General features: G+C 46.4%; 2 protein-coding genes across 3 annotated transcripts in view; one reads left to right on the plus strand and one right to left on the minus strand.

Annotated features, from left to right (window-relative positions):
- AGMAT (agmatinase) lies at window positions 1-11,588 on the plus strand. Its single transcript, XM_054008863.1, has 7 exons — window positions 1-498; window positions 1,798-2,000; window positions 4,524-4,572; window positions 5,781-5,976; window positions 6,637-6,816; window positions 7,353-7,437; window positions 9,788-11,588. The coding sequence occupies exons 1-7, from the start codon at window positions 98-100 to the stop codon at window positions 9,859-9,861; spliced, it is 1,188 nt and encodes a 395-aa protein (XP_053864838.1). The 5' UTR covers window positions 1-97; the 3' UTR covers window positions 9,862-11,588.
- DNAJC16 (DnaJ heat shock protein family (Hsp40) member C16) overlaps window positions 10,797-26,236 on the minus strand; it is an 18,748-nt gene continuing 3,308 nt past the window's right edge. Inside the window, exons 3-15 of one of the 2 annotated variants that reach the window (XM_054008860.1) lie at window positions 25,924-25,990; window positions 24,280-24,613; window positions 22,908-23,092; window positions 21,914-22,018; window positions 21,112-21,270; window positions 19,988-20,118; window positions 19,058-19,241; window positions 17,869-18,051; window positions 17,190-17,266; window positions 16,657-16,737; window positions 16,468-16,563; window positions 15,516-15,683; window positions 10,797-14,966 (exon numbers count right to left, since the gene is read on the minus strand). In XM_054008860.1, coding sequence (XP_053864835.1) covers window positions 14,567-14,966; window positions 15,516-15,683; window positions 16,468-16,563; window positions 16,657-16,737; window positions 17,190-17,266; window positions 17,869-18,051; window positions 19,058-19,241; window positions 19,988-20,118; window positions 21,112-21,270; window positions 21,914-22,018; window positions 22,908-23,092; window positions 24,280-24,613; window positions 25,924-25,990 — 2,170 coding nt within the window. In that variant the 3' untranslated portion in view covers window positions 10,797-14,566. Of the gene's footprint in view, window positions 14,967-15,515; window positions 15,687-16,467; window positions 16,564-16,656; window positions 16,738-17,189; window positions 17,267-17,868; window positions 18,052-19,057; window positions 19,242-19,987; window positions 20,119-21,111; window positions 21,271-21,913; window positions 22,019-22,907; window positions 23,093-24,279; window positions 24,614-25,923; window positions 25,991-26,236 lie in introns of both variants that reach the window. The other variant, XM_054008859.1, reaches the window with a different exon arrangement.

Below are 26,236 nucleotides of genomic sequence, written 5' to 3' on the forward strand. Positions count from 1 at the left end.
TCTCTGCTACCCCAGCCACTCTCTGCTTTGAACCTGCAGGGCCAGCTGTGGCCGTGTGTGCTGTGCTGGGGGAGGAGGGCTAAGCAGGGGGTGCGGGATGGAGCCCCTCTTCCTGCGTGGCAGCCAGCTGCTCCGGAGAATACTCTACAAGGAGCGACTCTGCCCTTGGAAGTTCTCAGCAACTTTCCTGGCAGCCAAGCTCCAGCCACCTTTGCTGAGCCACCCCAGAGCTAGCCTGTGTGTGGGGCCCACAGCTCACCCCGGTGCAGCCGGCTCCCATCGTGGGGGCTCGCAGAGCCTGCTCGCTGGGCACGGTGCCCCTCGCCGTTTTCTCGCTGGTTCCAGCTTCAATCTGCCTCACAGTGCTCAGTCCGTAGCCAGGCCCGTGGGGGTCTGCTCCATGATGAAGCTGCCCGTTCAGACTTCACCAGAGGGACTAGATGCTGCTTTTGTTGGGGTGCCCCTCGACACGGGAACCTCCAACCGTCCTGGCGCAAGGTAAGGGGCAGCGGTTAGGCTAAGATCTGAGGAGGGGGAAGCCACAGCCCATGGGATAGGGGCACTTGCTGTCTAGTGACTATTCAAGAAAAATCCCAGGGGAGTCAGTGCCGGTGAAAGATGCGGGACTGACTATCTGGTAGTGTGGTTCCCTCTTTTTATTCCAGGGAACAGACATGGCAGCATGCCAGGTTTCCCTGTACTGCCCTGCCAGTCTGCCTCGGCCCTGTCCTGCAAGGACCAAGCAAAAGCAGGAGAGGGTGGTTTGTTCTTGGTACCATTTAGCCCTGTGAAGGGGCCAGTTGTCAGAGTGATTTTGTAATGTGACAATCAGGGTCCAGACACCCAGGGGGAGAACAGGGGTCTGAACCCCAAAGAATTTGCAGTTGTATCACCTGATGTAATCTAATATTATTGTGCTATAAAAGCACATTGAGTAAAGTCTTTTATGAAAACTGGTGACATGCTGGCCATGAATATCAGTGTGATGTATGTATGGGGGTTGCATAGGGTTATGTGTGGGTGCTGAAAATATGTTCCTATACTATGTTGTGGACAAAGTTGATACACCAACTTGCCTTAGACAAAGGAATGTGGATTTACCTGTCTAGATCAGGGGTGGGCAAACTTTTTGGCACTAGGGCCATGAACTCCCCATCTGGGAGGGGAAATTGTATGCAGGGCCATGAATGTAGGGCTGGGGCAGGGGGAGGGGGTGCAGTGTATAGGGAAGGGGCTCAGGGCAAGGGGATGGAGTGCAAGAGGGGTGCAGAGTGCGGCAGGGGGTTGGGGTGCAGAAGGGGTGCGGGGTATGGCAGGGGGCTCAGGGCAGGGGGTTGGGGTGCAGGAGGGGTGTGGCAAGGGGATCAGGAAAGGGGGGTTGGAGTGCAGGTGGGGTGCAGGGTGTGGCAGGAGTTCAGGCTCCAGCCCAGCGCCGCTTACTTTGAGCGGCTCTGGGATGGCAGCGGCACGCAGTGGGGCTATGGCAGGCTCCATAGTTGCATGTGAAAATCTTTGCATACACTTGATTTGCAGTAAGCTCTCTGCCTGGATCTACAGATGACCTGTCTGTTGAAGCCATTAGGCCATACTCATTATGCATCGGACGTAGACAATCACAACCACAATATAATAGTCCCACTTAAAACATTTGCCCCAATGGTCTTCCCAACCTTCAACTCCTAAGTGTCTAGGAGGAGTGTGTGCCTAACCAGCCACGTGTTCAGAATCCCCGGGTTCTATGGACGTTTCCTCCTTGAACCATCCCAGATAACGAAGTGTGGGATTCTTTCCTTCCAGGTTCGGCCCTCGCCAGATTCGAGCCGAGTCGTGCATGGTGAGGACGTATAACCCCAGCACTGGGGCAGCACCTTTCCATTCCCTCGTGGTTGCTGACATTGGTGATGTGAACGTGAACCTCTACAACCTGCAGGACAGCTGCAGGCAAATCCGAGAAGCCTATCAGAAGATTGTGGCAGCCGGCTGCATTCCCCTCACGCTGGGTAAGAACCCAGGGCTGGGCCCAATCTCATGCTTTGCTGTTAAAACACCAGTTATTATGTGGGCACCCGGAAGAATAGCAGGATCTATTAAAGCCGCCTCCCCCCTTCTGCCCCATACACTGCAATGGATACAGACTAATTTATTAACAGGGTCTTGAGAGTGCAAGAGAGCTACTCTCTCCTCCTCCTCACTGAGATAATTCAGTCTCCTTCAGCTGCTCCCAGACCTTTGCTGCTGCTGGTTCAGTGCCGGGGCTCGGGGAGAGGCGCCTCTCTCTCCGCCGCAGCCCTGGGGCAGCCTGCACCCCAAACCCCTCATCCCCAACCGCACCCCAGAGCCCACAGCCCTAGCCAGAGCCCTCACCCCCCACACTCCAACCCTCTGCCCCAGCCCTGAGCCCCCTCCCACACTCCGAACCCCTCGGCCCCACCCCCGCCACACATCCCCTCCATATTGGTGCACATAACAAAATTCATTCCGCCCATGGATGTAAAAAATTAGAGGGAACATTGGCCGTGACACTTTTGTATTTTTATGTCCGATTTTGTAATCAAGCAGTTTTTAAGTGAGGTGAGCCGTGCGGGGACGCAAGACAAATCAGACTCCTGAAAGGGGGACAGTAGTCTGGAAAGGTTGAGAGCCACTGTCCTAAATGACTGCCCCAAGCTCAGCCATTAACTCGTGGCAGAGCTGTGAGTAGAACCCAGGAGTCCTGACTCCTGTCCCACTCTCCATAACACCTGGTTGTGAAGGTGGGTAGCTAATCAAACCAACAACAATGCAAGTTTGCTCCCGATATGACGGAAGGTTGTATCCTGAAATGCTGCCTTTCTAGAAAAAAAAAAGTTTCTGAATAAGGAATAAAGGAATATTCTTCTAATGTGAGAATAGAAAAGTTTTTTTGGAAATTCATTTACCTTTTATATGTGTTAAATTCCAGGCCAGAGTTGGGCTCCTTTTCTGGCTGGCGTGGTTTAATGTACCTTGCTGCAATGTTCCTTTAACGGAGACAAAGTAGTTACATTCTTCTACTGCAGCGTGCCCTCTTCTGCCAGCATAATTTAATCAGAACTAACAGAGCACCGTAAAAGGTGCATAATAAATCTAACCTTTGCCCAGGACTCTGTGTTAAATCAGGGACTGTGATTGCCATATCATCCATGATGCCTGGACTGGACGATGCTCTTATGCTGTGTCAAAAATGAATAACTGAGGTTAGAGAAGATGCTGTTTCATTGTTCTCCACTGAACGCAAATTAACACTAAACAGCTGAATATGATCATAAATGTATTTTGTTAACCTGTTCAGTAGGACCTGAAATGAGAGTTTCATATGCCCATAACAAAAGTGTTTAGGGTTTTAAATTGAATCAAACCTTATGCAGTGTATTAGTTACATGGCAGAAAGCGATTTGGACTTGTATTGGTGTGTGCACACATGCAATTACTGTTTAACCCTAGGGCACCTATGACCTTGCAATCTGAAACTCACTTCACTGTTGTGAACATATAGAGTGAGGGCTTGGATTACAAATCAGTGTCAGTTTACTCAGATGTCCTGAGTCCATATTTAGGAATATGTGATGCCTGTATTTATAACACAAAGCTAGGATCCCTCACTTCAAATTGCTGCTGTAGCACTAGTGAAATCCAGTCACTCGCAGATCTCACGCCATAGCCTTTTACCAAAGTAAGAGGTGGGATATCGCAACCAGGAACTGTCAGGTTTTTCTTTATTAACTGGAGCTCTATCACTTTTTACGGGGAGCTCTTCAGCGCTCACAGCTAAGCAGTGTTGGGCCCACATCAGAAAGTAGCTGGAAAGGAGACCTCGTAAGAAACCCCCATGGTGCTGGTGACACTAGGTGGTGCTCTTCCCTCTGAGTCAGTATGGAGCCAGACACCCCCGTATGGTTCTGGAGGTGCCATCGTTCAGATAAAACTTACAACAGAGTTCCAGACTGCTTGTGCTCATCAAAGATCCCATGCCACTTTTTGCAAGAGATAAGTGTCTGTATCCTGACTCGATTCCAGTTTGGGTAATAACATTCAACCTTCCCAAATTCCCATTGAAATTTCAATGGCTCATGGTGTTGTTCTGCTCCTCAGCCGTTGTGTAGCATTGCTGTTGATTGTTAAGACCCAGCTGTGAGACACCCCAGAGGCGGCTGCAAATAGGGGATGAAGTGACTCCTGGATATACATCTGCATACCAGGTATCTGCATTCAGAAGCTGGCCTTGAGTACCAGCTGCAGCAAGAGAATGACAGCTGGCTGGATTTTTGAGATCTTTTAATAAGAGAAGCTGCCCCTTTTAATACCATCTGCCACCCATTTAAAGCTGCAGGGAAGGTAATTAGATGAATAAAGGCTGTTACTTCTAAAGGATGATCTCTCTCTTTGTGAAGTGCTGGTATGTTCCCCTATGAGAGGTGAGGTGCAATATGAATGTAGTTTGCTACTGATCAATGCTGGTCTGTTCTTATGACATAGCATGTTCTCTGTTCCCTGTCCCGTTGCAGGTGGCGATCACACAATAACATACCCGATCCTGCAGGCAGTGGCAGAAAAGTAAGTTTAAAATCTGAAAATGGCGCATGTTTAAAAAGCTGATACCTTGTGGTGATAGAAGTTAGTCTGACTGGTCTATAATTCCCCGAGTCCCCGCCTATATAAGAAAAAGCCCCAAAATTGGGACTGTCCCTATAAAATCGGGACATCTGGTCACCCTAGGGACCTTACTTGCCCTCCCTGGCTTCTCAAACGTAATCAGGAACAGTTCTGAGATTGCTCCAGCTAGTTCCCCTTAAGTACCCTAAAATGAATCGCATCAGGCTCTCCTGACTTAAATACATCTCATTTAAAGAACTATTCTTTAACTTGTTCTTCTTCTATTTTGGCTTGCATTCCTTCCCTCTTCTTCTTAACATTAATTCTGTTAAGTAGTGGGTCACAATTTACCTTTTTAGTGAAGACAGTTGTATTCAGGCATTACACAGCTTCTTAATGTGGTCAGTTTTTAGCTCTCCTTCTCTGCTCACTGGAGGACCTACACTTTCCTTTGTCTTTCTCAGCCTACCCATGTATTCATAGAACCTCTTCTTATTGCCTTTTATGTCGCTTGGTAGGTGTAACTCACTTTGTGCCTGTCTTTCTGATTTTCTCCCTACATGCTTGTGCTATTCTTTTATACTCATCATCAGCAATTTGTCTGGTTTCCATGTTTTTGTAGGCTTCCTTTTTTAATTTTCAGGTCATTAAAGAGCTCCTGATGGAGCCATATTAGCTTCCTACTGTTCTTCATATCTTTCAAATGGCTCCTCAGACATTTGGGATTCTAGGGTTCATGTAATCAGACAGGGTTGGAGAGTCATGCGATTCAGGCTGCAGCAGTATCTGTCAATCAATAGCTAGATGCTGACAATCTTCCTCTTTGCTCCTCTCACTTATCCAGAGCCTGTTTGTGCTGATCCCAGCTGGCATCTTGTGTCCGCACTCTGTCTCTGGTGAGCTTTGCCTTAGAGTTAATTGGTGAGAGATCATGTGCTTATTGCCTTCCTGAACCTGCGGACTAGTAAGCTGCCTGCTGAGAGGTCTGAAGCCATAGGAATGGAGGGTGGGAAGAAGACCTGGACAAGTCAATTGTATGATCTGTTTGGAGTTTAGATCTCGATCACTGTGAAGAATCCAAGATTTTATGCTGGAGGATTGAACAAGGTCAGAAATATTGTAAGCACCTGGAGTTAAGGCCGTGTTTGTACCTGCCCTGTCCCAATTAGGCATGGTCCCGTGGGACTGGTTCACGTGGATGCTCATACCGACACAGGAGACACAGCGCTGGGGGAGAAGATCTATCATGGGACGCCATTCCGACGCTGCGTGGAGGAGGGGCTCCTGGATTGCAAACGCGTGGTTCAGATCGGAATCAGAGGCTCGTCCTACACCCCGGATCCCTACAAATACTGCCGGGACCAGGTAGTGTATACCATCGCCAAAACCTTCTCTACTCTCCGCCGGGCCCTGCCTGTGCAGACAGGGCCAAATGGCCATTGATTTCAGTGCTGGGAATAACAATATGTCCCTCTTCTTCCTGAGACGGCTGTTGTGAGACTTGCTGAGTGTCTGTGACGTCTTTTGAGAGCCTCAGACAAAAGGTGCAAGATGATATCGTTCATTAACTGACGCCGTTGCATGGAACGCTTCTCCCACTCCAATCCCTGCAACTAAGATGCGTAAGGCAGGAAAAAAACCACCCACTGCCATTCTTTTCGGTTATTGTCCCCTCCTGCTCCTTTTGCACCAGGCGGCAAGGGAAAGGCTCCCCTGCCCCCTCATTGCTCCTTTGCCGGTGCTGTTTCCAGCCGCACGTGCCCTTGAACAGCTTCACCTGTGGAAAAAGCGCTACTTGGCAGGGCAGGTGGAGACCATAGTCTGTCCTACGTGGGGGGCGTAATGGCAGAGGGAGCAAATGCGAGACTGCAGAATGGCTGGACGCACCAGAAGACACTTGCTTTGACCAGTTGAGCTGTTTGCACAAACGTTACACTGGACCACTGCTCTCTCCACCCGGGTCCTTTCCCCAGCAGCGTGTAGCAGGCAGTGGAAGCCCAACTTTTTTCCCCCTTCCTCCAACAGGGTTTCCGTGTCGTCCTGGCTGAAGACTGCTGGCTGAAGTCATTGGTCCCACTGATGGGGGAGGTGAGAAAGCAGATGGGAGCCAAGCCCATTTACATCAGCTTTGATATTGATGGATTAGACCCTGCATACGCCCCTGGCACAGGGACACCTGAAATCGCTGGTCTCACACCTGCTCAGGTAAGGAGATGCTCAGACTCTATTTCTGAATGTGCAGAGTGGATGCAGGGAAAATCTGGCTCCTTTTAAAGGAAGTCCCAGGGCTTACACTGTCCGCCCTCTCGAAATCTAAGGGTCAAGGATCTACATGGGATTTAGAAGTCTTTAAACAAGAAAACTGGCATATTGGGGACTGAAATCATTGAGAACTCCTCTTGTGTCCTGCCTATAATATAGAGAGAGACTGGAGTTTACCCTTCTATTCTAGGAATAGCCACTGCTAAGGGAGACTGAAGTGATGTACAGTTTGATGGTGTCTCAGTATTTATACCTCTAATCCTCTGCTTTCCACTCACTCCAGTTCAGCATATAACAAACAAAGAGCACCAGGTTCCAGCAGTGATCGTGGATGGGAATTGTACGGACTGAAACGTCACAGATTTCATGTCAGCTGTGTTTAAAAACCAAAACACCCCCTCGGCTATTTAAATATATAGAATGTTTTCAGAGTTAACAATTCGGGTACCTAGTAACTAGCCCTTTATTCCCATCACTAGGCTTTGGAGATCATTCGTGGGTGCAAAGGACTGAATATAGTGGGAGGCGACCTTGTTGAAGTTGCACCAATCTATGATGCTTCTGGTGAGTCAAAGGAAATATTTGGGACAATAAAGCAAACGTAGAGAACTGCCACATCCAATGTTTGTCAGTAGTCGATTGGGTCCTGTTTAGTTGTGGGCACTGGACGCAGGGGAGGCTCTAACTTTTCTGCTGCCCCAAGCACGGCAGGCGGACTGCATTCGGCGGCGCGCCTGCGGGAAGTCCCCGGTCTCGCAGATTCGGCGGCATGCCTGCGGGTGGTCCCCAGTCCCACGGATTCAGCGGCTTGCCTGCGGGAGGTCCCCAGTCCCGCGGTAGGTCCCCAGTCCCGCGGATTCGGCGGCTTGCCTGCGGGAGGTTCCCGGTCCCGTGGATTCGGCAGCATGCCTGCGGGTGGTCCCCAGTCCCACGGATTCGGCGGCTTGCCTGCGGGAGGTCCCCGGTCCCGCGGATTCGGCGGCTTGCCTGCGGGAGGTCCCCGGTCCCGCGGATTCGGTGTACCGGCTGCTGAATTGCCGCCGAATCTGCGGGACTGGCGGACCTCCCGCAGGCGCGCTGGCAAGGGCTGCCTGACTGCCGCCCTCGCAGGGACCGGCAGGGCCCCTCTCGCGGCTTGCCGCCCCAGGCACGCGCTTGGAGCGCTAGTGCCTGGAGCCGCCACTGACTGGATGCTGTCTATAGAGTTCAAAGCAAATCGACAGATATTTGGTCCTGGACAGTTTGTGCATCCCTAGAGAACATAGTGATGGCTGTCGGAATTATTTATAGTCAGCTATTTCTATTCTGTGTATTCTAGACAATTCAAACAGCATGTTGCAGGAGAATATTTAAGAAAATGCAGAATAGTCCTTAGAAATCTAGCAACAATTATTTCAGGATATGCTCGAGTGTGTTACCATTAGTATGTCGGGGACCAATAGTGCTGTGTAAACAAGAGAGGCCACAGCTCTTGTATAACCAAGATATGGATTCCTCAGCATTAGTCAAAACTCAGCTCAGTCCTCTAAACAGCTGGAAGGTAAGGAGCACTTGTGAATGAACTGCCGTGTTTGTGTAAATCTGTACTTCCGTTCTGTAGTTCTATAGCACCTTCAGTACAAGCACCTCAACCACTAATGATCTGATCCACTTGGTCCCCTTGTAGCTCCCTTTTCAGATGGGGGAAACTGAGGTACAGGGAGGTGACAGGACCTGTCACAGCTCACGCACCAAACTTCCTGGTGGAGGCCGTAAATAAAAGCCAGATTTCTGGAGTGAAAGTCCAGCGCTTTAACCACTAAGCAATGCTTCCTCTATACTGCTGTGGCAGCCAGGTGAATGCAAAGAGACATTGGTCCTGCCCTTGGTGACAGAGGCAACTCCATGCTTCAATAGCAAGAAAGAAAAAACAATACTTAAAACTAATTTAATTTAGAAAAACCACTGTTTGAACCAATTACATTCAGAAATGGTGGTAGGCAAAGCACATCCTATAAGATGATGCCTGCATTAGACTCATCTACTCCAAAGGCACAGCTGTCACTTTTTAGCAGAACACCCTGTGCTACAAATGGAATTGACGTGGTCTTATGTATATACACACAGCCGGGTTCATGCAGGGGGAGAAGTGCTTGCTTTACAAACAAAACAAAAGGCAAACCAAACACCGTATCTGGTTCTTGGAGATCTGTAGAGATATAACAACACTGGAAGGTCCTGTCCTTGGGCCACTCTGCCTTTAGATTGATTTCAGTGTGAGCTATACACATAAAATGGCAGACATGGAGTCTTAGGTTGCATTTATGCTGGCAAAAGTCGGCTGTGCATTTCACCACTGGTGTTGCTCCAACAGTGTAGCAAAGGAGAGTGATCGTACGGACAGGACCGAGTGTGTTCTCTTCCCTTGTACAATGGTAAAGACTACAGCTTTCCACCAAGGCACTCCCTAAGAAAGTAGGACCAGTTGTGAATTAGGGGGCGGGCTCTGTGTTTTGGCACTTTAGATACAGCCTTAGTGTACTGAGCTAATGAAACTTGTGTGACTAAGAAATAAGTTACTTGTGTATTGTTTCAGCTGTTGACTATTAGTTACTCTAATTTATTTCCTGGGGTTGGGGTAGAGATTCCATTTGAAGACAAGCAGTCAGTTTGGTAGAACTAAGGCATTCAGCATAACTACATTTGTAGTTTACCAGCACAGACAGCTTTTCACTAGTATATGGCTTTTAAGCGTCCAGTCTCAGTCAGGCAAGTGAACTTTTGCAGGAGCACTTCGTGGACTCTGCCAACATAGAGTCAAATACAGGATTGGGGCCTTGGTGTCAGAGGAAGAGTTGGAAAATAACTCCTTGTAGTAAGGACTTTCTTCAATTGGAAGCCATTGGATATCATGTTTTTTTTTCTTTGTTTGTAGGTAACACCGCCCTCATGGGAGCAAATCTGCTGTTTGAAATGCTGTGCGCACTCCCGCGAGTCAGAACGATTTAAAGCCGTGTAGGGCGGGCTCCAGCTTATGCAAATCAAGTCACGACCACTATCTCTTCACCTACACAATGAGTTCAATAGTCACAGCCTTTCCGCACAAATACTTCGACACAATATGAATGGGGAAAGAAGCCTGAATGGAACAACCCAGTCAGATTTTGCTTTTAAATGTCTGCCCTCCATCGCTCTCTGCAGTTAGAGAAGGGGCGAGGGAAAGCTCAGCTTTGTGGTAGAGAATAAAAACCAGTCCTCACCAGACAAAGACATTTCAAACTCCTCGGATGCTATAAGCAGCAGCTAGCAGAGATGCTGGAATTGGGGGGGGGGGCAGGATTACTGTTCACGTTGCTGTAGTAATATGGCTTAGCAGCACATGGATCCAGCAATGGCAGCTTGAATTCTTTCAATATAAAAACTGGCAGCTATGATCTAAAATGGGGGTTTCTTTTGGAAGTGCCTAGTAAAGATTTTTTTCCACTAAAAATAAACCTAGGAGGGGAGCAATATACAGACATAATGTAACATTCTGGCTCCCTTCCATGGGCATGGAATAGAATAGAAGTTCTTCTGGCCTCTTTATGCAATGGATCCAAACTGGCACTAGCTCCAAGCGCTACATTACGAGATGACTTATGCCAAGGCACTGAGTTCTCCATTTCAGCGATGGGACGTTCCTAAATCCCATTTATACATGATTTTCCCAGGTCCCATAGCTGTCAGTCTTCAGGAGGCCAACAGAAACTTTGACTAAACTGCAGGGCAGTTTTTGGAAACTGTTGTCCTTGGTTAAGCAGCCCTGTTGCCTGAGTGGAGATAACTAGCCCCTTGCATTTGCTAAATTACGAGCAGTTAACAGCCATCGAACTTTTGCAATTAACTCACGTACGCCACACCGCATTGTCAATTTGTAGATTAAAATGCAAGGCCACCTCATCGTCTCACATTAAAATAGTTTATTTCAGTTGCGGATCTGTAATAATCTTAAAACAAAATGACATTATCAGTGCCTGTTCACAAATACAAAAACAAAAATTAAAAAAAAGACATTTGCCCAATAAATTATTTCCCCCCCTCTAAGAGTATCAAAAGTGCAAAATATTTACCTGCTTTTCAATCCAATCTCCCAGGCTGCCTTATTGTATTAGTTCCTGGCAAGCTTTTACTGACCATATATATGTCAGCCATCACTGCAAGGCTGCTCTGTACCACACTCAGTCAAGGGGAAAGGTCAGGTACAGTATTTGGACTCTAGGCTACATTTCCCTGTGTTGTAAAGATGTTTTGCTTCAGCTTCTAGGAGTTTTACTTTAAAAAAGCTTGTATTTCGGTTTCTCGCAGAGCAGTGCATTAGCACTGAAAACTTCCTTGCTCTTAGCTCAAGAAAGGATCACGCACAAACTGAGAATGGCCAAGTCCATTTCCTTCACTATGAAACAAACCAAAGGGCAATAGTGAGGGCAGCAGGACAAAAAATTATCCCAGGTTAATGGTCTTGCAGCATCTTAAAAGGGTGGAGGGAAAGCAGAGACATTCAATTCCAAGCAGCTGAGAGGTCCTGTGACTGGTCTTCTGCACCAAATGAATAACGTAACTAGCTGGGTATCAGAGCAGTGCTACCCTTGCTGAACAGATGAATTCAGAACGGTTGGGGTGTGCCTGAGCCCAAGAAAGCGTAGTTTCTCCCTAAAAATACAATGTACTAATAAAAAATCATGTACTTTTACAAGTGAGCTGGTTTGATCTCCTGCAACTTTGTTCTACGTTCACTTTTATAAGTGACTGAATGGAATCTGTAGCACCCCCAGTTGGCTATTGCCTGAGGGTGTATTACTGTGAGTGCTCTCTCCACAAGACCCACATCAACAGGTGTTTATACGCAGGGTAAGAGTCACCCCTCTGTAGAGAACCAACACAAGGCCTACACCCCACGTGAGCCTCAATATAGGGTTTCAGAAATACCTATATGGACGGGGGGAATTTCTTCTACACAGCACACTTGGGCCCTTCGTTTAAAAACCTAAAGTTTGACACCAAAGTTTCTGACTAGCAGAAGAAACAGTAACAGCCAGCTTTTGTAAATCCTCCTCCTGGGCCTAACCTGCTCCATTGTTCAGCTGTGTTTAGAGGGTCAAATGTTTTCTTTTTAAATCTGGATTCTTCTGCAGTGTGTCCAACTCTGGGGTTTACAGCACTGTGTTATGCCATGCAAGACCCAAAAGGCAGAACTGGCTACAAACACAAAAAATAACCAGGCCATTTCATTACCCAAGCCAACAAAAGCACCGGCTTCAACAGAAACAGCACAAAGAGAGAAAAGTCAGTCTGCTGCTTAAGGTTAGTTCAGGGACAGTCTAATGCCTGGGTTTTTCAGCATTTTATTTCTACATATCTCCTCAGACGAAAACTCCTCTCCTTCCTTCTCATAGCCTGTGCTCAGTAATCAAAACGGTTCATGCTGCAGATAGGACTTTACAGATTAAACTCCATTGGTTTAAGTAACATAGGTAAGGTCGGTTAAGTCTAATATTTTAACCTGACAGTACCCTTATATATAAGAGCATTATGAGTATTGTTCAAGTGGTCTTTTGTTAGATGAAGCTCGTCTGTTCTTTAAGCCAAGCAGAATGCAGCAAGTCACCAATTCAGTGGGCCACTATCTCACCGTTATAAAGCTCTGAGGACTGTTCAGCCAATCAGGTTGCTTGAATAGTCCTAGATCTCGTTTGGGTCAGAGGGTGGCTCACTTGGTGGAATATATACCCATAGTACTGGGCTGCTCTGTTGGAGAGAGGGGAAGGCAGTGAGGTTTTTAAGTAAACCCCCCTGCTTGTAGGAGTGCTTCACACTAAGGTTCAGAATGCTACTCAGGAGTTAGGCCTGGTCCCCACTAAGTCCCCAAATCGGACTAAGGTACGCAAATTCAGCTACGTTAATAACGTAGCTGAATTCGAAGTACCTTAGTCCGAACTTACCGCGGTCCAGACGCGGCAGGAAGTCTCCCCCCATCGATGCCGCGTACTCCTCTCGGCGAGATGGAGTAACGGCGCCGACTGAGAGCACTTCCGGGATCGATCCGGGATCGATTTATCGCGTCTTAACCAGACGCGATAAATTGATCCCAGAACATCGATGGCGTGCCGCCGGACCAGCCAGTAAGTGAAGACTAGGCCCAAATCTCAACCTGAATCAGAGGAAAACTCATGCAGGATTTGGCCATCATGTACCATAACATGACCTACTCATGTGGAAGCCTCAGATTCCTATCCAGGCCACTTTGGAGAAGTTTATTAAGTTTACAGCAAACATCAGATAAAGTGACTGAGTCTACGCGGATTAACAGAGAGAAAAAAGGAAGTAGCAGTGTCACAAGATTACAGTCCCCTGCTTTGAAAAGAAACCTTTCCCTTTTACCTGGACGTTCAGGTAGCAGCTCCTTGTGACTACTTGTCACTAACAAAAAGCCAGCTCCCTGGGCAAGCCAAATGGCTGGTAGGGGAGCCCATTTGATATAATTAAGTACAGTAACTCCACAGCCTAGAACCATTCCAGTTTTACACTGAACCATATGTTTAAAGAAAGAAAAAAAAAAAAAGGGCAACCTGTATGTTAAGAAACCTTTGAGCTGAGGATAAAAACAAAGCGAGAGAAGCTGAAACTAAGCATCTTGTAAACGTCTGTCTACAACAAAACTAGTTCCACATGTAACAGACGATCCGATGACAGCACTTTTTGGGCAACATAGTTCAAAAATACAATCATTAAAGAATTAAGTTCCTTGATACAAAGAAGTGTCGATATTGTACTAGAGATGTACCATTGTTGTTTGAAAGGTGTCCAAGTTGATTCACTAGCAGGTATTGACATTTTCTTTTACATGTCTACTGGCTCATAGCAGCTTACGCCTACAATCTGAGGACATGGGTAAAGTTATGGCTCTAAGAGACAGTCTAAAAATCGACAGAAGCAAAAAGGCATCTGAAAAACAATGTACATTTAAATGGCTCAACATCTTTACAGTATTTACGGCTGTGTTAATCCCCTTCCCTCCCTGCTTATGGCTTAGCCGGTGAAGCTGCACATGGAACTATTACACAAGGAGCATGAAACATGCAGATCGCCTACGAGCCCCCACCGTCTGTAAATACCGGCTATCGGTTTGCTACAAGGGAGATACCCCCAACCACACTCCTAAATCACTTACCGCAGGGAAAGCTGATAAATAAGAATGCTTGGTATGAGGCCTTTCAGAGTTGCAGAGGCTGGGGAGATTCTGTGGGGTCCTCCCAGTATCACACCATGCACTGTGAGCTAAGCATTGAGAAGGGGACCTGACCTACGTAACAAGTTCATTGTATTCAGTCCAAACTGAGTTACCGTTGCAAAGAACTCATAGGTTTTCTTCAACTGAGAAAAAACAAGAAACCGGACAGAGGCGATGTGGTGAGCAGGACATTAAAGGAAAATAGACTGGGTTTTGTCTTAGATAGTACAGCATTCAAATACAAGAACAATTTGGTACAGAGGACGTCAGTACGTTTCATCTTTCACTCCTAGGTCAAAGATGAAGGAAGATACTTCTACTCACTGGGCCTAGGAGAGTTCATCTAAAACCTACTGTCCATTTGTCATGACTGTTTATTCCTGGAAAGAATTGTCCATGGTTGTCATCTTAAAAAGTTTGTAGCGTTAGAATCTCTTTTAAATCCCTTCAGTCTAATGCAGGCCAGGATGGAATATAGAACCTTTGTAAGGAACCTTCTAAGAGACGTTCCATCCATAAGGACAACTTGCTTAATTGGTTTTTAGCTTGTTTGGATCCTGGACTGCAGGAGGATTTTCCTCGGGCTTCTCCTGTATGTAGCAAGGGGTCATAATCCTCACAGGACCCCATGGTTCCCCCTTCATCCCCCAATCTGTGAGGCTTGAAGAGGCAGAAGTATTTCTTGTGGCCATTTAGAGCTAGGACGTAACCGGTGTAGTCGCGCTCCAGGAAATGTTTATCGTATTGATTTGGAATGGGGGCAGCATCCTGGGCAAATTCTAACAAATACTCCAGCCATTCTCTATGCTTATCGAGGCTCAGGAAGGAGAAATGAAGACAGCTGCTCCTGTGGGAGAAGTGAGAGGGAACCAATTTAGACTGTGTTCCAGTTCAGACCAGACACCACACAGGAAACATCAAGGTTAGAAACTGAAGGAGGGTTGAAGTAATTTATTTTTTTATGTTTTTGCACAAACTATTTTGACTGACTTACAGCCCTGGAAAGTGAAGCCCTGTATTTGTCCGAACACAGGCATAGCATAAGTGGCAGTAGAGAGACCTGGAAGGGAGAGTTCAGGCTCCATGGCCCATCCAGTCCTTGGCCTCTCCGCTGAGATTACCAGTTGCGCTAGTGGCAGTACGGAGAACATACATCCATTACAAAGTGGACTGAGCCCACCAACCCATTTAATGTTGGCTACCAAACAGCTACCCATTTAAGGCTTCTCACAGGTGCAAGCACCCACATGAAGGTGAAGGTGTTCTTGGGAGCAAGCATGCAAGTATACACATGACGAAGCAATGCAACAATACACACCCCAAGCCTATTCACTGTGCGATACTACACAGGCCATTAAGAGCATAGCAGAAGCCCAAAGAGGAACTCCGTACTGACCCTGTGAATGTGTAGACTTCCAGGGCAAACTTCTGAAGTAGACTGGTTTTGGTGGGGTTGGAAAGGATCAGAACCACATTCATGTGACCCGGCCTCAGGCGCACCAGGTTACTAGTATAGGTAACATCTGTTAGCTCAGTCACTTCGACAAAGCCCTTTTTGGGAATCCTGCTGGGCAGAGAGAATGATTCAAGTGAAAAAGGAGCAAAGGACAGTAAATGCACCTCGGCACTATAAGGAAAGAGTGACTTAGTGAAAAGTCACTCAAAACCCATGTCACAATGTGTTGGCTAATCTGGCACAGTGCAGAACCCCTGAAAACTCACAACCCCTATGCCTTCTATCCAAAGCCTATTAAAGGAGTTTATCTTTGGCCCGCTAAAGATTAGATACTTTTTGGCAAATCATTGTCTCTTCTCCTTCATCACTCCACAAGCATTTGTCTAGGCAAACAGGTGGGTTTCTAAGTGACTGTATGGTGGGAGGAGGATAGATTTTAAATGTAAGAGATGGAGAAAGGTGGGTGGATGGAAAGAAGTTGGCTGTACAGCCACTAGTCTGTTGCTAGTTCAAAGAACTTAGCAGTGGCTCCCTTGTCTGACAGATTTCAGTCACAGCTCAGGTAACAGCTACTTTCCAGTTCTCTACCTTGAAGGGGCTTTTGGTCCCAAATATTCAATTTGTTGCTTTCCGCTGACTGCCCATTCCCCGTGCACTCTTTATATCAGCTACACCAAACTCACCCATGCACTGCTGTTCACATGCTGCCTGCCTGTCACTCACACCACCATGTTCACACCAGCTCCATTACTTCCCTACTACCTACCCACTGCCCTCTCTGCCTGGGGGAAAGGCAGTAGGAGCAAGACTGTGCCCCACCAAGCCTCTTGAGCAGGAAAGTGAAGGTGCAGAGAAGGCCTGACTAGTGCAGGAAGGAGTTAGCAGGGGAAACCTGTTCTCTTTGCTGAAGGTCGTGTCATTCTTTTCATTCTTTTCATTGGGTTCTTCTTTCTGGGGGAGAGGAGAGTCTCTTTCATCGCTCGAGTCGCTGCAAAGGAGCATTTTAAAACAGGGTAAGTTTCAACTGAGATGCTGAAATCTGATCTGTAAGGCTCCAACAGATGGTCTGGTAGGTACTCACCTGAAAGCCTGAACAATAACAGTGCCAAAGAGAATGAAGAGGGCTGAGAAGATCAGGGACAGAAGTGGCATCATTTCCCGCCTAAGAGAGAAGGTTTGCAGTTAGTTCTGAGTTCCTACAGTCAACCTCTGCCTCAGGTTTTCAGCTCCCTTTCACCCCAGATAATAGCATATAATTTCCCTTGAACAGACTGTCTCCTGTTTGAAGGGCTTTAACGGAAGCTCTCTCATTGTTCCTATCTCCTAACGAAAGGCAGGGAGACAAATGGAAGAATGTTTTTAAAACACCCTAAATGCTAATGAAAACCGCACAGCAAGACAGCCAAGCCAGGACTATTGCCAACAGGAGCGGTGTGTTTTCAGTAGCACAAAATCCAGTGGCAGACCTTAGCTTCACAGCTCAACTGGCTACCCAGAAAATGAGGCCGAAGTCCAGCTTCACTGCTTTTGAATTTATCCTCAGGCAAGACAGAGGGCTATTACAGCTATACACAAAATAAGAGCTATATTGATATTATAAATCAGATTCCATACCAGTTATTATGAAATACGCTATCCCAGCAGTCCGAGACATACTCTATTGCGGAGTAGAGCCATCGGAGAAAGAACACCTGTAAAGTTACAGCAGATCAATGACAAGGTGGCTGCTCTCCCCCCCACCCGTGAAGAAACAAATCAACTATGTGACTATCCCCTCTGCACGCCTTGTCCAAACCAGCTCAACTACCTCAGAGCACAGGGGCTGCCCCCTGCAGCTGATGTGTACACAGTGAATGAGTCTTGCCTCTCCAATACTCAAAACTCTAGGCACAATTTCCATCACTGACCACAGTGGTGCAGTCTTAGCCCTGGTCTACACTGGGGGAGGTGGGGACACAAATCGATCTAAGTTACGGACAACTTCAGCTACGCGAATAATGTAGCTGAAGTTGATGTACTTAGATCGACTTACCATGGTGTCTTCACCGCGGTGAGTCGACTGCTGCCACTCCCCTGTTGACGCTGCTTGCGCCTCTCGCAGCGCTGGAGTACAGGAGTCGATGGGAGAGCGCTCGGGGGTTGATTTATCGCATCTAGACTTATGCGATAAATCGATCCCTGATGGATCGATCGCTACCCGCCGATCTGGCGGGTAGTGAAGACATACCCTCAGAGTTAACTAGAACCAGCTAATATAGGTTTGTTATGCCTCTACAAAACTGAGAATACTTACAGGAGCAAGTTCATCATTCAAGTCTGGCAGGACAGTGTCTGAAGAGAGAAGACCAGGGTCTGTTCTTAACTGAGCCAGAAGATCCAAAAGAATGAAGTTATCCTCTTCACTGCCCTCCCAGGCATCTTCCAATATTTTATAGACCACTCTTCCTACATTATTGCGCCTTTCCAAGATGGCCACCTGGACAAAGCAGTAACAGCACAAGCTTCAGGGAACAAAATACCAGCTTGGAAGAAAGCCTTGATGTGTCAAATGAGAATTCAGAACTAGGATCCAGATTAAAAAGTTATTTCAGTTAATCTCTCATGAAACCCATATCAAAGGGCGGGCACAACATCGGAATGGGAACAAGTATAAAAAGTAGCTGCATGTTCCATTATACCCAATAGGAACAGAGATGAACAGCACGTGTTCTCTGAACCCCAGCTCCTGTTCTTTGGAAGCACAACACTTATTTTGTATAGTGTTTTTCCTACACACTGCATTCCACATCACCTACCGCAACTAATTAGAGTTAGCCAGAAGGAGAGTAATTAAGAAGCATAGGCAAGGAGGAAAAAGAGGGATGTTTTCTCAGCAGAGATGTGAAATAAAACAGTGGATTTGGTGGTGAGACATAGGAAGGTCATTCCAAACAGGAGGAGCTGCCGAGGACAAAGCTCTCACATTAAGAGTGGAGTGACAGAGTGAATGACAGAAGAGAACAGTGCTAAATAAGCAGGAGTAGTTTGGGAAGTAGTAGAGAGAAACAAGGTCCATCCATGAGACTGGCAGGGGCAAATTCACGGAGGGGTTTAAGATCAAAGAGGACATTTTGAACTGGACAGTGAAATGAACAGAGCCAGTGGAATCATGAGAATGGAAGATGACGTGGTTACACTTTGTCCATGTCAGAAGGCAGGCAGCGGTGTTCTGCACATGCTGGAGTCTAGAGAGCTGAGATCGGGACAGATCAAAAAGAAGGGAATTGCAAGACAATGAAGGTCTGACCTGAGGCAGAGCACACCAACATGCAATACAAGAGGATCTGTTAGAAGTAGAGAGGTCTGATCCTGCCCATAACATGCTCTCGTAATATTTCAAAGAAGCAGCATCAATGTTCTCTCCCCCTGAACATTTAAAGAATAAAGCTCAGAGAAAGAGAGACGGAATTACAGATTAGTCAGAAGGAAAATGTGACACTCACGGCAGATTTCCCCCAATATTTCTCATCATCCATCAGCAAGGCCTGGGCAAAGTCTCGCTGACGGTCGTCGTAGATATGCACAAACCTCACGGTGTCTTTCGTGTTTGCCAGAGCAAAGGCCACAAAGGCCTCATAGGTCTTAGCAAACTTGTCACCCTCGCCAGTAAGTAAAACCACACAGTACCTAGACAACACAATGAAATGGAGGATTCACAGCAGGCCTGGAGACACAAAGGAATAACAAACCCAACCTGCCAGCTAGAACAGACCCTGACGAGCCAGAGAGACACTTCATCGTGTCTACCTTCTTACACACTCCATTGCCCAATGTTCCAATCTTAGTCCTTCCCATCTTCTATGTTTCTGTCCCCGCAGAGTTACTGCAAGGTACTCTGTTCCATAATACAAGAACAAGGGGATAGTGAACTGAAAAGTGGCACGTTTGAAACTGATAAAAGGAAGCACTTTCACACAACGCACAATTAGCTTCTAGGACTCATTGCCGTGGGACAGAGGCCAAGATCTTAGCAGGATTCAAAAGTAGATTAGACATTTAGATGTATAAGAAGAAGATCAAAAGTTCTAATACTAAATATAGAGAGACCCCCCTCTCAATGCCTGTGAAGGGATATAGACTTAACCTTGCATTATTAGGGGTTAGGAGGAAACTTCCCTGGGGGCAGGTTGTCCCATCACTGCCACTGAAGGGCTTCTTGGACATCCCTGTGAAGCATTTGGCACGGGCCACTGATGGTGACAGGATACTGGACTACATGAACCACTGCTCTGATCCTGTCTAGCAATTTCTATTCTTCTAATGAACCCCTTAATGGACCCCCCCAGAGAGTTAAACGAGACGTCGCCTGTAAGCAGCCACCGGGAGTAGGAGCGCATGAGGATAGGAGGAACTCCCATCGCAGCAAGCCTTACTTCCGCTGACGGTGAGACTTCTTCACAGGACACAGCTCACGAAACAGTTTCTGGTTGGTGAGTCTGGCTGCCAGAAGGAACTTGTTCTGGGAAAGGAAGTCATCAATGAGCTGCTTTTTCATCTCTCGTGCCTAGAAAGGACAAAAACAGAAGATCAGCACAGTTCAGCTAAACCAGAAGGATGTTCAGCTCTCAAGGAACATGAATGCTCTAGTGTTAAAGGGTCACCATGATGAAGGTCAACAAGCTGTTTTACACAATCGAAGAGATGTTCGGGAGATTGGAAGTGTGGCCACTCATGACTGTCCCTGGAGAAGGGGCATTAAACAGATGTTGTTGCTGAGGGGGGAAAAAAATCAGAGCATCCAGTAATATTAAAATCCCAACTGTCAGAAATTGCAACAGTGACTGAAGGCTTCTGACGACTCAGCATTTATTGGGTGTACCTGCACAAGAACCAAGGTTTGGGCATATCCCATATGCAGCCTTTTACTATTTCTCTGTGAAACCTTTAAGTCTCATGGACTCTCTAAGGAATTCCTCAGAGCCAAGGGTTCTTCTCAGGAGACTAAGGATTTCTGACAAAGCTGAATTAATTAAGAGTTGCCCTCTCTCTGTACAGTCACTGCGCCACTGAAACCCAAAGACCTGCCGTCCTCCACCAGCTTAGCTACAAAACTATGTCCCAGTGAAAACCACAACTGTCACCCAGTTATCCTCCAAGTTCAGATGCCTGTTGAAACCTACAGAGCTCCCTCCCTCCCTGTCGGTCGGTCAAGACATCCTTCTGAAGCTCCAATTTCTGCTCCCATCCAACCCAGAGTTGGTTTGAAATGCTCCACTGATCAACTTCTGATGTAAGAAACAGGCCAGAAAAGCAGTTACTATACCTCTACCTCGATATAACGCTGTCCTCGGGAGCCAAAAAGAATCTTACCGCGTTATAAGTGAAACCGCGTTATATTGATCCACCGGAGTGCGCAGCTCTGTCCCCCCAGAGCACTGCTTTACCGCATTATATCCAAATTCGTGTTATATCGGGTCGTGTTATATCGAGGTAGCGGTGTATATATTTTACTTAAAACCCAGATAGACAGACAAAGACGCAGACCACAAAGTGATACCTGAATAACATCGGCAGGCTTATCAATATGTTCCTTGAAGATCATCATGGTGGGGGTGTAGACGTTGATGTTATATTGTCTGGACAACTCTTCAGTCCCTCTGAGACCAACATACACGTATCCAAAGGACAAATAATCTCTGTATGCAAAAGCAGTGAGCTAGAGGGAAACACAGGTCCAGTGCATGTTTACATTGCAGATCATGCTTTGATTCTTCCCCAATAACGCTTATGGTGACTATTTCCCCATAGTCTCCACAGCATTGTTAAGTCTACAACAGCCAAATGACACACAAAGTCAGCCCATTCCCTTTACTAGGCTTATTACACAGTTAGCTTCTTCCTCATGACAGAGGAAGGTTGGCGGGATCCAGAGTTTCATTTTACAATCTAACATTCTATATCTGGCCAGATGTTTCTTAAGCAACTCATCATCCTCAAACAAACGAGACCCAGTGCTCAAATGGCCCAGATATTAACTATTTGTGGTGGGAAAAGAATGATGGTTTCTCCCCTTGCCCTCAACCCCAGCCACGCCCTTACTTCCACTAGAGATCCGTCTATGGCAAGAGAAGTAAGTTCTACTCATATTCAGATGTTTAAAATAGTTAGCAAAAGCCGGTCACCTGACTATGCAGTCTCCAAATAACACACATGAAATTGCTGGGTGTTCGGGGTGGGTAATGCTACTTAGAAGAACCATCCAGCCTGTGCCTACACCGAGATCCCATTCTCTACTAAGACAGGTGGATGTACAAAGCTATCCAAATGCCAGAGATAACACACAAACACACACACGTTACCTTGTATAACAATGGCACTACTGGCATATGATCAAACAGAAGGACATGGGGTTTATTTTCTTTCTTCCAGTTCGACAGGAATCGGACATAATTTTTATCTGTAATCTTAAATGTAAAACAGAACGTTCGTTTCAACCTCAATTCATTCAGGAAACTGAAATTCAATAAGGTTAAATGGCTGCATTAGAATTGGGTCCTAAAAAGCTGCCAGAATGTCATGATGCGCACAACTCCCATTTACAGGCCTGATCCAAAGTGTGCTGAAGTCAACAAAATGATACCCAACTCACTTCAGTAGGCTTTGTGCCAGGCCTACAAATCTGCAGGAGTTGAGAATACAGAAAATCTTGCAAGAGATACTTATCAGTTTGCAGGATAGGGCAAGGGAGGAGAAGAGACATACAGTGATGGTCTCTGAGGTCATGTCCACACCGGAGCACCGTTTTGGAACCTGGCCATGGCTACCCTCCGAGCAGAGTTCAAACACCATTCCTTAATATAGTTGTAACTATCGCTGGTGTAGTCCCAAACAGTGTCAAATCGGCACCCGTGTGGTTATGAGCCCTAACGTAAGCCACGTGTACGATCAAATGCTTACCATGAAGCACTGCAGTTAACCCCAAAGGACGTGAGTTATGGTAAGTGGGGTACCATCAGTGAGGGGGGGGGGGTGTCCTGCTGCCAGCTCAGGCACCTATCTCACCATGCACAGGGGAAGATGGAGAAAAATTTCATCTTGTGCGTGAATGTAGTGTTTCCTTCAAAACCGCCTCCAGCATTTATAGCTGTAACGATTTCACACATCCAAACCGCCATTCTCCCTTGATGAAGGCCATTGCAAATAGCTTCAGAAACTTCTGACACCCCCAAGACAAAGGTCACATCAGAGACTGACTCTGTCAGATGATGTGTCAGAGACAACAAAGAGATCCAAGTGTCTAGCACACACTACCACTTATCAGAATCCAAACACGCTGATCTCCCTGTCACGTACCTTCTCTATGAGGTTCCCTGGAAGAAGGCTCTCTACAAACTGCCTCAGGTTCTCTCGGATGACCGCATTGTGGAAGAAGGATATTTTCCCATTAATGAGTCCCAGAATGGAGGGTGTGCTGTGTGCTCCCAGGTGATGTGCGAGGCGTCTCTCATACCCAGCGTGGACGACTCCAATTCCCACCCCTGAAAACGGAGGGCAAATCCAAAAAGAGGGTCACCGTGACATGGTTGGTGAATGACCAAAACTCCCCTAAAGGGAATCAGCACTAAGGTAGCTGCTGTTATCCAGCACACCGAGAGGATGAATTATTCAGCTGGTACTACATAGTGTTTCCCCTTTTCACATTCCATGGGGAGTTGTATTACTCTGCTCTCAGGAAGAAGTAACAATGGGACCAGCTTCTCCTTACTCTTCTGCCTAAAGGTTCTCTATTCGGCATGTTAAAACCCCAAGGAAAAATATCACGTTAAATATACAGTGCAGCAACTTCTTGTCCCGGCACTCTTATTTTGGATTCTATGTCCTCTGTACCAACCATCTCCGGTTATGTAGATGACCCATAAGGGGGACAGGAATTTTCACCCTGAGCAAGAAACACTGTAAGTACTTAACTGGAATCCAAGTATATGTTGCCAGGGTTCCCTGATTTTTATTTTGGATGCCAAAATTTTCTCCCATCCTCCTGTGTCCTACAGGATAGTGGCCTTGACTCTGGTCAAATTTGGGCTGGCTCACAGCTCCCTTTAGACTCCAGATTACATCTCAGGACCATTCTTGGTATATATCAAAAGGCAATGCAATGTTTATATTGCAGGCCAGAACATAGTAGTACCTGACCATGCAACAATCCTTGGTGCTATTTAGAGTGATGCAGGCACGAGGAATGGTTTAATCACACTGCAGCAGAAAAGGAGACAATCGCTGAATTTAGAGATGGAAGAGACTCCCCAGACTGCATCTAGTCCATTCTCTGCCAGGGCTGGATTTTCTAATGTCTTGTCTTGTCAAGTGCCAGCTATCTACAGGGATGGGGCTTTCACCAGCTCCCTTCGGAGACTGACCCAGCCCTACAGATCTAAAGCGTTTACTCATGTTTTAATCCTAAATTTGTCTTGTCTCAGTTTCATTGATGGGGACTGGTGTTGGAAAGAAAGAGATCAATGCCCCTCCGCTTACACTGGAAAACAACAGAAATAAAGCCATTCACACCACACCGATAAACCACAAAGGAACTCCGAGGCTGAATTCACATTCAAACACAACCCCCAAAAGCTGAAGTCAGTTGCCGCAGCCTAGGATGGAAAGCTTTGAGACAGCCTCTCTCTGAAAACACGTTGCATCTTGAGTTTTTAAAATTTGCTTCTCTTACCCAACACCTCTAGCTCCTGAACAACCTCCTTCCACACTGGCTCAATGTGGATACAGCTGAAGCACCAGTCCGAGGTTATTTTAATGAGGTAGGGCTTTTTGAAACTGTCCGGTACAATCTCGTTCACGTAGTGCGAAAAATGCAGCAAGTACTTCTCATCGGAGGAGTCTCGTCGCTCCGAATTAAACGGGAAGTGGAAAAAGGATTCATCAAAGTAAAAGCTTTCGTGGAAGTGATGGAACTGGCGGTGCTGCTGCTGCTGAGGGTACCCCTGGTTCTCACCCACGTCTCCATAACGATCAAAGTTTGATCTCTTTTCCTCATTGGAGAGGATCTGTCAATCACAGAGTTAAGAAAGGTTGAAAAGAAACAAGGCCTGGCTCATGTTGAGAGAGAACTGGAAGAATGACAGTTCCCCTTCTTAAAATGATTGAATAGCCATAAGGAGCAGACACACTGGGAAGAGGACATAGGTGCTGGAACGGGGTGTGGGGGGTCTGCAGCACCCCCTGACTTGAAGTGGTTTCCATTATATACAGGATTTCCAGTTTAGATGAATGGCTCTCAGCACCCCCGCTATAAAAAATGTTCCAGCACCCCTGGAAGAGGAATTCCTTTTGCCGAACGTCTACGCAGTTGAGCTCCAAGAAAGGGAACTGTCATGTCTTTTACACCTATGTCTCTGGAGCCAAATCCATGTATGTGGCATGGAGTGAGACAGAGTTCACACAAACAAACAGAACATTTATTTGGAGAATTTTGTACAAACCTACTCACTAGCTAACCATTCTTTTTAAATATTAATTTCTGGCTTCCTAGTTCTGCGACACCCTGTCTTCCAAATTCTTTTATCATTTCAGTTTCTCAGCTAAGAGGCCATAAAAACGAGTCCTAAAACAAACATAGTCCAGAAGACTATTGTGGTTTTCTCGTAACGTCAAACATTTAACAGCCACGTGAATTTGAAGAGCTGAAGCGCTCAGGAAGACAAGCAGCACTTTAAGCAGAAACTGCCGACTGAGCTGGGAGATGAGAATTCAGTTTATTCCTGGGCGCTCAGCATGGATGTAAGAAGAGCATCGGCTAAGATGCCACATGCTGATTCAGTGAGGCTTGGATGAGTGACCTGCAAGTGCTACTTATGCAAATAATATTTTAGAAGTGACTAAAGCTCTCAAGCCATTAACCCCACTTACAACATCACTGGAATATGCATAACAAACATGAAGAGATGGCACCAGCCTGCTTTGCTGAACTCAGTGGATACCCCTTACCCTTTGCTTGATGCTTTTCAGCAAGCAAAAGGCAGAACTTTACATTTGTTCTCCCACAACATTTCCAGCTGCGGGATGTTCATGGTCTATTGAGATTAATTCACATATCCCCCAATAACTGGGGAAGTGTTAAATGGCTATACAGGGTTGTTGTTTTTTTAAATCAGCAGCATCCAGGGGCTAGTTTTTGTCAAGAAAACCTAGACAAAGATTCCACCCGCCTACCCTGCCATACACAGAGCTGAGAAATTGTTCCATGTAGATATAACTGGAAAAATAGTAAAGGCTACTTGTAAAAGATGAACAGCATTTTCCAGGCTCTAACATACATCCCGAAAGCAGCACACAGTTACCAAACAGTGTTTAATACCTCATAGGCCTTGCTAATTTGTATAAACTTATCTTCTGCTCCTGGGTCCTTGTTTTTGTCAGGGTGCCTACAATGCAAAAAATAAAGAAAATGGATTCTGTCCTTTAGAAAGCATCAGCAATTTATCACAGGGAGTCACAGCAAGCCACAAGTGTTTTCAGCTTCAGTTCAATACTCAGATTAAGCAGGATATGTACACATTAATGCCATTTACTGGTATCCACTTCTTAATCCAGCTGATGCAGATTTATGGACAAAGTCTATTTCTCCTACCCAGGCTGAACCACATAAAGAATTTCAATGGGATTTGAGT

The sequence above is a fragment of the Malaclemys terrapin genome, chromosome 19, assembly GCF_027887155.1.
Source record: "Malaclemys terrapin pileata isolate rMalTer1 chromosome 19, rMalTer1.hap1, whole genome shotgun sequence".
Taxonomy (NCBI): Eukaryota; Metazoa; Chordata; order Testudines; family Emydidae; genus Malaclemys; species Malaclemys terrapin.